Consider the following 11,756-nt stretch of genomic DNA (forward strand, 5'->3'; position numbering starts at 1 on the left):
GCTCAGTCCTGTCTGCCAGGGAGAACTAGATGATGGGCTAACCTTGCTGCCTGGTCTCTGCCAAGTTTGGCGATGGGTCTGTGGGCTGTATTACCACCCAGCCCCCCTGGACAGCTGGCCACTGCCTCCACACCCGCCCCACCCTTTCACAACCATTCCAGGCCAAACGTCCGCTAGACTCCTAGATAACCAAACGTCTCGACCTCCTCCCACAGGAAACTCCCCCACCTGTTCCCTGCTGGGTGGAGAGTTATTAGTTACGGGGTTAATGCTGCTGGACCAAGGGAGAGAATGGAGAAAAAACATCTGAGATAAAATGAAGTATAGTAGCATTGCATGTGAATGCAACACATGCTGACCACAAGAATGCCAAGTAAGCCTCCCATGGAAGAATCCCATCCCTTGCACCCTCCATCAGAATTTAATGGACTATTTCAGATTGCAGGCCTCCCCAGAGAGGGATTTGGGTAAGGTCAGGGTCAGGGTGTGTGCGTGCGTACGTACATGAACATGCTTGTGTATAATGGTGTCTGCATACTGTCAGGATGGGAATGTCCAGGGAGAAATACATTTCAAATCAAATCAAACTTTATTTGTCACATGCGCCGAATAAAACAAGTGTAGACTTTACCGTAAAATGCTTACTTACAAGCCCTTAACCAGCAGTGCAGTTCAAGAAGCGTTTGCCACTCCTGTTGGATTTCTTCATAATAGTAGAGATTCAGGAAATCTGTCCAGCTGATTATGTTTTTCCACAGTAATGTCCTGCCTATAACTCCCAGACCACATGGGAAAGTTCTAATTACAGTACAGCATGTATAGTTCTACAGCACTGTCATATCCTGTCAGTATCAAATACTTCTCAACTGCACTGAGCACCTTATCACAACGAGTTCATCTCCACACCTCCATCTTCCTGGCTCACCCAGCAGACTTCTCCTGGGATTATTAACACTCTCAGCGGTTAAGGAGATACAGCTGGTTCTATGGTTAGGGTCAGAGAGTCAGGTGTTGAACGGGGGTTGGAGATACAGTTGGTGCTAGGGTTAGACATGGGATAGGAGTAGGAGACAAGGCTGGGCCTGGGGTGTGTGTGTGGTTCTGTTGAACGGAAAGAGACTGAGGTCAGTATCACTCTAAGGCTAGGTGTGTTTAGTCTGGTTTTTCTCTGGTCATCTCATCACTCCTCATGCTGGCAGGGAAGGAAGGGCAGGAGAGGGCAGGGCAAGGGTCAGAAGGGTAGAAGAGTTCTCAGCTCTTGTCTATGACAAAGAGATGATCTCAGGCTGGGGGGGGGGGGTGAGAGAGGAGAATGTCAATTGCATACTCCTCGTGTCCTCTCTTCTCGCCTCCTTCTCAAAACCCATTGGAGGAAAAGGTCAGAAGGGAGGGACCTCTGGCTTTCTCATCCAATGGGTTTTGAGGAGACGAGGAGACGAGGAGAGAGGACGCGAGACGTATGCATTTGAGATTCTCCCACATACTGTGAGACATAGAGAAAGTACATTAGCACTAAATACACCATAGTTCCTTCCCAAGAGAAATATAGAAGCACACTACTCAACATGTCTGCTCCATTAGCTCCTTCCACCAGATCAGTCAACCAACCCCAATGACCACAATCTGACATCCTCTGTTCAGATCACTGCTTTTCTCTGCTGACACACACATCAAGCCCACATCCACCCTCTGCCTCCAAACTCCACTATAAAAACTAATTTGGCCTCTTGGGAAATCATCCAGATTTTATTCACAGTTGGCACTCAGTCCAAATATTTCATTGTACTTTTTGTATATTTTATTTAGCTCCACTCGCTCTCACTCTTTCTCTTTGTCTGGCTGATCCTCAGTGCTTTGTGGATAAAACCATATTGTCTTTAAAGTCAGAATGAAAAACAGATAAAGAGGAAGTCAAAAGAAGTAAAGATGTTAAGGCTGTTTGTATTTGGAAGTCATGTGTGGGGTGATATTTGATCTAATTCTCACAAAACTATCCCTCATAGTTTTCTCTACTCCGTTTTGTAATGAGAATCAATAATGTATACTAGGACATTAGTAATAATGTCATATTCAATCTGCTGTCGTGGCTTTGTCTCATCTTCTTCAGTTCAGTCATCCTGTAAGTGGCATTCATTTGTTCTATGTAAGACAATGTAATGAATTTGCTGTACGTTGCGTTAACTCTGAATAAAGACGGGGGAAAATCGATGCATATTCCATTACCTTAACTGACGTACGTCCATTATTGTCATTGTGGAGCATCTTATCCGTGGTGTGGTGCAGTCTCTGGGCAAATGTTCACATTCTCCCCCTTTGGTTATGACCATTGGTCATTGGTGTATGAATGTCTATGTATGTTGTGTAGTTTGAGGATTGGGGAGTAGTCGTGTAGTGTTTCTGTGGATAGGACATTAGGGTCCAGTGTTTGTTTATTTGTGTGGGTGTGAAAAGCGATGGGAGAGGTGATTGAGTATGCGCGTATGTCAACGACTGAAGAGGGAGTAGAAGAGAGCTATGTTTATTTGTCTAAGTCTGTGTGAGTAATGAGTAAAGAGACGTGTGTCTGGGTGAATCATTTGGATCTTTTGTGTTGTCTTTAAAGTTCATGTTGAGGAGATATTCATCATTAGGTGTGCTTGCTGAAGGAAAAGCACAACTCTTGATTTCTTCCATACTCTTATTATACTTTGATTACTTTAGCCCGCTCTAAAGCTTAAGCGATTTTTCTCTATGAACCCGAAACCAACTTCCAAAACGTACAGACGGCCCCAACTTAGATTGTTTAAGAAAACATTTTTTTGATAGCATTTATACTTTGGAAAATGAGCTCCCAATACATTTCAATAGGGGGAAAAAAAGGCCATAGACTTTAATGGTGAAAGTAAATAATTCTCTATGTTCAGGCTATTCTAACATCAAATTCGTTAAGATCTTTATCAACTATAAATATATAAAATGTACATAAAATGACTCACCAACAGTTACTCTTGAGGATAAACGCTCTTGGATTTTTTATTTCCGCTAGAGTGTTCTACTGCCCCCTGCTGCTGAATGTCAGATATGAGGTAACTTTAAATTAAAGGAAGAGAGGATAGAAATAGGAGGATTAGGGAGACATAAAGGACAGAGAAGAGGAAGAAAATAGTAACTGGAAGTGAAGAGTGCACTCTTGATGTTAGTACAACCACCACCAGTGAGTGATCACTGTCATACCCACTCCAAGGGTCTTTCCACCAGCCACCCCTGCCACATCCTCCCCCTCCCTCCTGTCTGTCAGAGCCCAACATTAGCCTCACATCCAGCTCCAACCGTCTGTTTGTTTAACTCTTTTCCTGGCAGCTGTGGCAATCTGAAGGGGTTAGGGGTCAGGCAGGCCAGCGTGAGGGACAGGAGGCCTGATCAACCTCTTCAGTCACAGCAGGAGGAAGTGTTGACCTCTCTAAGGTCATGTCAGTACCCTTCAAAGCACAGGAACAACTCTGCGATGATGCAATGACACCTCCGTCATTGTCATTTCCTCCACTCACAAAATAAATATGAATTGATGGAATCAAAGTAAAGAAATCAGAATGTTAGGTTTATTTACTTTTCTAAGTTAACACTTTAGGAAAGGCAGATAAGGTAAAAATGGCAAACACCTGAAATCAAATGGCAAAAACACTGTTGGATAAAGTAAATGCACTATTAGCACAAAACTTCAAAATAACAGGTACCTCAAACATATTGACAGGCATAAAGACAAATGAATTGGCAGGAACAATCATTGTATAGTTGTAACTGCTTCTTGAACATAATATACTAGTCTGCTGCTAGCATCATGTAAATGCTGTGCTGATCCCTAAGCAGAAGACACATTTGTCATCGACAGTGCATTGTCAAATTTCTTTTTTAAAATCTAGATTATTGCTCACTTGTAGCTGTAGTTACTTTACCCATGGCAACTAACTGCTACTGTATGGTGATGTGGTGTTCACATTGCTAGACTACAGTATACTTCAATACAGATTTTAATTAGAAATCTATTTTTCTGAGTTTCTCATAGTGTCTATGTACCATAGTACCATTATTTATGGAGAAATGCTACTGGGAACCAGTGAGAGTTCTGAGAGTACCTGAGGGTTGCTTCTTAGATCACAAAGATGGCAGTCTGACTACATGTGAAGATCTCACTCTGAGTACTACATATTTTCATACAGAGAAACATGGAAACACACATTGGCATCCAAAGACACCACGGCACACACACACACACTTTGCTCAAAATGTCATCAACATCTTTCCCATGGAATGTGAACAGTCCATTTAACACACATCTCCTTCTTCTGTTAAACTTCTTTCAGGACGCAGGGATTCCTTCAACCTCTGTGTCGACTCTAGAAGATCCCAGGCAGCAGGCGATAGGGAACTGCATCCGTGTAGCGCTTCCAGTCTTTGCCGTACTTGCTGCTGCAGCGATGCTCGTCTCTCACACAGCGGTGCACCAGCAGGATGGTCATGTAGACGATGTAGAAGTAGGGATGAATGTGACCAAAGCCGCAGGCTGCACAGTAGGCCAGCGAGCCCATCAGGTCGCCCGTGTAGTTGAGGTGGCGTGCCACGCCCCAGAAGCCGGAGGTCATGAGCTTGCTGTGGTGCAGGCCGCCGTCACCCGAGCGGTAGGCACACTCAATGAAGGTGGGCTTCTTGCCCCAGATGGAGCACTTCCCCTCGGTACGGCGGAACAGGTCCTTCTGGTGGTTGGTGGAGCGGAAGACGTAGTAACCCACTAGACCCAACAGGAGGACAGCAGCAGCATGGGCTGTGGAGAGCTGGACTGGGTTATACACCAGGTACAGGCCCTGTAGAAAGAGACATGATGCCAAACATACAGTATGATGTCATGACTGTTGAATAGAAAACAAGAAAGACTCCATAACATCTACATTTAACTCAGCCAGTATAATAGAAGCACATCGACTCAACTACAATTTCCATGACTCATTCATATTTTTGCAGTGGCTTCTGTGTTGGGTTTCTGACTAGTTTTTTTAATGATGATGTGACTTACCTGCAGCGTGTAGAGGAAGGGCAGCCACACACAGTCTCCCCAGCCCAGGTACCAGCCAAAGTGGTCATGGCAGATGTCAATCGTCTTCAGGTACCATGCCTCATTCCAGAAGAAGTCAAGAACATAGATTGCCTGGAGGGGTAGATATTACATTAGTAGCCATTCATTGGAGGTAAAGCTTGCCTAAACTGGTTCAGTCAAAGCTACCACTCTAAGGTCTAGTTTAGCTAGCTCACTCGCTAACATACCCTGCCATCTAGTGGTAAACGGAGAGGAGTGTCTCACCTGCAGCACATTAACCAGGATCATAGAGTTGGTCACATAGCCATAGAGCTCCTGCTGTTTGGCTGCATAGGAGAGGTTGATTAGAGTCCAGGCAACAATACCAGGTCTCCCATTGAAGAAGAGCTTGAAGTCGAACCATTTCCCGATGCGGGGATTGAACTCAATGCCCATCATGTAGTTATAGAAGACGTTGCCTGTGAATTTGCTGGAAAATGATAAAGGCAATTCAGATTAAATAGGCCCAAAGTGACAAGTTTGAATGAAATATAACAAATGATTGGGCGCATCTAGTCCTCACCAGTCCTCTGCATTGGTGGGGAAGAGGTAGGCCTTGACAAAGGCAAAGGTGGACACAGCATAGCCCAGTATGTTAGTGCACCACAGCAGTGGGATCCAGTTGTCAAAGATTATGGTGGGGGAAAACCAGTGGAAGTATTGAGCGTTGGCATACCATAGGGCATGGGTGATTAGCCACGACTGTAAACCATTGATCTCATACTTGTTTATGAGGCCTAGGAGAGAACAAACAACGTGGGGTGAAACCAATGACTGCATATATGAATGGACAAAGCCATCGATCACGTGACACTACTCATTCCTATGTGAAGACTCAATAGCGCATTGAAGCCAAATTAAGTTGTTTCAGATGGCGTCTCATGGAGACAACGTGCGCAGTTTGAGCTACTCCTGGAAGTGGCGTTGCAGGCTAGCTAGGTGCTGCCCCCTCTCATTGAGTAAATCAGGTTGAAGGTCGATCTGTAGGCTACCATTAGCAACTAAACTATCCTTATAACTTTGTCTGTGTGTGATTTTAAAAATGATCTGTTCAATGACATACATCTTGTGTATTAGAAGCAATTATTGGTACCATAAAGGTCTTAGATTTGGGGGGGATTTACACTAAGATTGCCCTATTTTCATTCACTATAACGGGGGATCATGTTTTCTGAAAACAATGCCTGCAGTACCGTGGTCAGGCTTGAACTTCCGTGGCTTCAATGAGAGGGGGCAGTAGTTCTCCTGGGTAGAACAGAGCCAAGTGTTTGCAGACGACTAAACTCAACACTATTGTGCACAAAAAATATCTGTAAATATTAATAGAAACCAATCCTTCATGCAAGAAATCTCCAAAAACTACAACTTTCTCTTCTCAGGTGCCTTACCTGCTGGGGTGCGAGCGCCATCCTGAACCCCACCAGCATAGCCAGGCAGGAACTTATGAGTGATATCAGGAACACACATGTAGAGCACCACCTGATGGAGAAACAGTGTCATTACACAGAACTCCCATCGTTGAAGTATTCTGATGCAATAAACCATAATAAAATGTAATTTACACACACGGCCCTACCTATGGCCTTACCTGGAAGGAGACCCAGACGGTGTAGATCTGAGCAGCGGCCCAGGTGAAGGAGGGGGCCTTATCCCAGATGGAGCCCAGGGTGGCCTCTCCACTGTAGAGCTCTACCAGGGGCTGGCTGACCGAGCACTGGTATTGGTCACACACCATGACGAAGAAGAACACCAGGAAGGGGGCTGTGCACAGCAGCAGGATCACAGCGCTCAGAGAGAACCAGTCCACCTCCCTAACAGAGTGGTAGGTATGGAGGAAATAACATACAGAGTTGTAATCGTGAAAATGCATAATCATTGGAGTGTTTATAATAATTCATAATTCCTGAAAATGTTTCCGTAAAAAAAAAAAAAACACTTGATAGCCTACTCTAATTTATTCAAGAATTGTTATTATTAGGCTGTAGATCTAATCTAACGTAAATTCTATGGTGCGAGGACTTTGCCTTGTGGTGTCCTGCCAACTTTGCTAGAGTTCACTCTAAAGATAAACTGGTCATGCTTATCTTACAGGCTAATTTGAAAAACACTGATTATATGACAAGAATGATATAGGCCAACATTTCAGTGACTCTCTGTCCATGTAGTGACTGTCCATCAGTGGAGGCTGCAGAGGGGAGGACAGCTCGTAATAATGGTTGGAACGGAGTGAATAGAATGGCATCAAACCCATTCTGTTGTTGATTTACTTCTGTGTTTTGGGTCGGTGTCCTTTTGCATCACCCAACGTCTGTTGAGCTTCAATTGGCGGACAAATAGCCTAACATTCTCCTGCAAAATGTATTGATAAACTTGGGAATTTTCCGTCGATGATTTTCCGTCGATGATAGCAAGCTGTCCAGGCCCTGAGGCAGCGAGGCAGCAAAGCAGCCCCAAACCATGATGCTCCCTCCACCATACTTTACAGTTGGGATGAGGTTGATGTTGGTGTGCTGTGCCTTTTTTCCTCCACACATAGTGTTGTGTGTTCCTTCCAAACAACTCAACTTTAGTTTCATCTGTCCACAGAATATTTTACCAGTTGCGTTATGGAACATCCAGATGCTCTTTTGCAAACTTCAGATGTGCAGCAATAGTTTTTTTGGACAGCAGTGGCTTCTTCTGTGGTGTCCTACCATGAACACCATTCTTGTTTAGTGTTTTATTTATCGTAGATTTGTCAGAGATGTTAGCATGTTCCAGAGATTTCTGTAAGTCTTTAGCTGACACTCTAGGATTTTTCTTAACCTCATTGAGTATTCTGCACCATGCTCTTGCAGTCATCTTTGCAGGACGGCCACTCCTAGGGACAGTAGCAACAGTGCTGAACTTTCTCCATTTATAGACATTTTGTCTTACCGTGGACTGATGAACATCAAGGCTTTTAAAGATACTTTTGTAACCCTTTTCAGCTTCATGCAAGTCAACAATTCTTAATATTGGGTCTTCTAAGATGTCTTTTGTTCGAGGCATGGTTCACATCAGGCAATACTTCTTGTGAATAGCAAACTCAAATTATGTGAGTGTTTTTTATAGGGTGGGGCAGCTCTAACCAACATCTCGTCTCAATGATTGTAATCCAGGTTAGCTGACTCCTGACTCCAATTAGCTTTTGGAGAAGTCATTAGCCTAGGGGTTCACATACTTTTTACAACCTACACTCTGAATGTTTAAATTATGTATTCAATATAGACAAGAAAAATACCAAGAATTTGTGTGTTATTTGTTTAAGCAGACTGTGTTAGTCTGTTGTTGTGACTTATATGAAGATCAGATCTAATTTTATGACCAATTTATGCAGAAATCCAGGTAATTCCAGAGGGTTCACATACTTTTTCTTGCCACTGTGTGTCACTTTTTAACTTATTTTAGTGACATAACCCAATGACAACTGGAATAGATATATAATGGAAAGTGTGTGTGGGCGATGGAAGCTTGTGAACCGATTCAAACTGGTTGTTTATTTCCTCAGTCAAATACTTGACTTCCTTTTCATACTACCTTTGTCTACTGAAGATTAAGCAGGTCCCCACACACAATCTTGCCCAATGCTTTGAGCTGCTGCCCTCCCCAAAGAAATATAACGTCCCACTGTTCAGCAAGAATAGGAGCAGGACAAGTTTCATTCCGACAGCAATCAGGCTGCTGAACAGTGGGACATAGGACAGACGTAGGACAGAAGTAGGTCCAATGGTCAGACAGTAGGCCACAGGGACTGTGAATATGTGTGCATTGACGATGACATTTCCAGTGTTCTCTGTATTAGGTATTTGTATGCTGATTTCACAAAATGAATTTCCATATAAAATGGAGATTAAAGATGGAATCCGCACTTGGGGAAACAGCGCCACTGTCCGCCCCACAGCCGTTTCTGTTTTTTTTTTTACGAAGCAGAGGTGGGGAGTGTAAAAGATATCGCAGTACATTTGCTGCTGCTCTTTGCAGTAACTGCATTGTTGTTGTAATATCGCAAACAGATGTGGCAGTTTGACCAATAAGAATTGCAGCTTTAAGTATATCGTATCATAATCAGTCCTGAACCAACAGACAGTGAACCTAGTTACATGTGAACCCAGTTACCTGAGTAGAGCATTAATGACTACAGGCCTACAATAGGTCAGCTTCATCTTACCATGCTCTTCCCCACTGCCCTGCAGGATCCTCTGTCATCTCAGACGCCCCCCCATTAGAGCTGAGCCTCTGGCGCCTCCGGGTGGCCTCCATGGCCACTGCAGAAGACATCTCTAGAGAAACAGAGAGAGAGAGTAGAGAGTCATGGTAGTGACCAAGACATAACAGACCGACTGTACCTTATAGCCAATAAGGTAATGTGGGATATCAAAGGACATCTGGTGGCCTTTGAGGACCTGACCTAACACATTATGTGATGGTGCTGTACATGATACATGGTTAAATAATATTAGTAAACCTTAAGGATCAAAAGTTGATTACACAAGGCCGTATGGGGTGTGTGTCCAAGAGTGATAATGAAAAGCCAGATGGCTACTATTTGATGCACACAGGATGTTGTATAATACAGATCAAAATGTCACAAATCCTTTGGTCCCAGTGTGGTAAGGCCTACAGTTTGTCTGTTTGACACATGCACAATTGTAAAGGTTTATGAATAGACTTGAGCACGATAATTCTACAATGAGAGGTTTTAGCACAACACAGTTGTGTATGTTAGCAAATATAATGCAAGTGTTCAAACATATCAAACACATTGGAAAAATGTGTACGTACACTTTAATAAGACCATAACTGCCTATGGTGTGTGATTACTAAATGGGCTCAAAGACACCATAGAACCAAACAAACTTTTTCACCCCCATTATTGAACTACTTCGAATGTTGCTCATCCCCTCCATTAATATAAACATGTATGCATGCATTACTACGTCACTTTGGTTAAAAGTGTCTGCTAAATGGCATATATTCCATTATTATACCATACATCGGAGGTAGGGCCTACATATGTACTGTAACAATCCACAGAAAACAGTCCATAAACGGGGTCTGGAGGGGTAAATCACCCCCACAGGGATAGTAATAGCAGGTCTCTGGGCATAGGTCATGTCATGTCAGCTGAAACGTTTTTGGACAAAATCCAACATACAGATACAACGATAATGCTGAGGGGAACACCTTTTGTACGTAGTTAACAACGACACTTTTGGCAGAGTGGCGGCTGTCACACATTCACATAGACCTCTCAAATCATTTTGTATACAAGACTGATTGAAGTAAGTATGTGCAGAAGATGGGTTTCATAAAAAGCATAGACTTCATTCTCCACCCTTTTAACGTTACTTAAAATTACTGATAGGCCTACAACACGCGTCAGCTGCTTTTACACCCGATTATTGAATAAAATACCCGCAAGTCCCTGAAATGGTAGTGTCAATAATTCTGTACGACATGTAGACAACGGGTCGAATGAATAAATAAATAGACGTTAGATAGAGGCTATCACAAAACAATTGATAACGAATTGCCTAACGCTGCCATAACGCACCTCCAGAAAAAGCCATAACTCATATGGACAATAGACCATGCATAATGTCGAGGATCATAGACGGAAAAATAACGTACGCATTATAAGCAGACATTGCATTTCAATAGGTCTGTCTAAAATATAATTTCGTAGGCTACTCACCAACTTCTAGGACCTATGGGAAAACTCTTGCACCAGATGTGTATGATATAACGAATAAAAGCTTCTTCATTAACAACAACTCCGCCCAAATAATAAATGCGTGCGACGTACAGCCAATAACGTCTGAGTAGGGTATGCGCCGCACTGCCATATCGACCTCTGATTGGGTAACACTGACCTGAAGCCACTAGCACCTGATGAGCTCATGAATAGTTGGGCCATTAAAAATAATACATCTACAGTCAATAAACCGACAGATTACCTGGCATTAAACCCAAATAAATCCTCAACATATTTTGAACCAATAAGTGGACAACATCACACAGTTTTGACGAGTAGCCACACTGTCTTCATGATGACAATATCTGCATACAGCTGTCATATGATGACAGAATAATACAGGATTATGTAGCTAAAATAAATACAAATATTTATAGATTAAGTAGTAGGCTACTTTTATATTGTCTTTTTTTCATGAAGTCGCAACTTTACACAACTTGTGAAGTTTGAGATCTACTTTTCACCTTGGTTTCCACAATAGTTTTATTTATGGAAGCGTCACAATTTTTAAATCTGAAATATGGACAATTTCTAAAACATATGAAGACGACCGGTAGATCTACTCCATACAGGCATCCTAATTTTGTATAGAAGAGGCGGAGCAGCTGGTTGTATAAATACGCTTCCTGTCTCTTTAATAAGACATGTGAGGAGGAGGGGCAGTATAAGCAAAGATTTGTATACCTAAACCAAGATAAACCACAGCCGTTTCAAATCTGTTTTGAGATAAAATGATGAGAAAATTAGCACAATGTCGGCCAAAATCCATCGCGTTCCATCTTCTTCCCACTGCGGCCCCTCGGCTTCCGCTCACTACCATATTTGGTACATTATTTGAGCGAGTGGAAACGCCACTCGGATGCTTCACATTTA

The 11,756-nt window shown here is 42.9% G+C and overlaps 1 protein-coding gene across 1 annotated transcript; it reads right to left on the bottom strand.

The window, feature by feature from the left end:
* Nucleotides 1–3,556: 3,556 nt before the first annotated feature.
* Nucleotides 3,557–10,926, bottom strand: LOC115202959 (7-dehydrocholesterol reductase). The gene is made up of 8 exons (XM_029767168.1): nucleotides 10,824–10,926; nucleotides 9,297–9,408; nucleotides 6,696–6,918; nucleotides 6,496–6,586; nucleotides 5,631–5,844; nucleotides 5,333–5,537; nucleotides 5,048–5,179; nucleotides 3,557–4,838 (listed from the first exon to the last, which is right to left on the bottom strand). The coding sequence occupies exons 2-8, from the start codon at nucleotides 9,404–9,406 to the stop codon at nucleotides 4,374–4,376; spliced, it is 1,440 nt and encodes a 479-aa protein (XP_029623028.1). The 5' UTR covers nucleotides 9,407–9,408; nucleotides 10,824–10,926; the 3' UTR covers nucleotides 3,557–4,373.
* Nucleotides 10,927–11,756: the final 830 nt, after the last annotated feature.

Source organism: Salmo trutta, chromosome 12 (assembly GCF_901001165.1).
Source record: "Salmo trutta chromosome 12, fSalTru1.1, whole genome shotgun sequence".
In the NCBI taxonomy this organism is placed as follows: Eukaryota; Metazoa; Chordata; class Actinopteri; order Salmoniformes; family Salmonidae; genus Salmo; species Salmo trutta.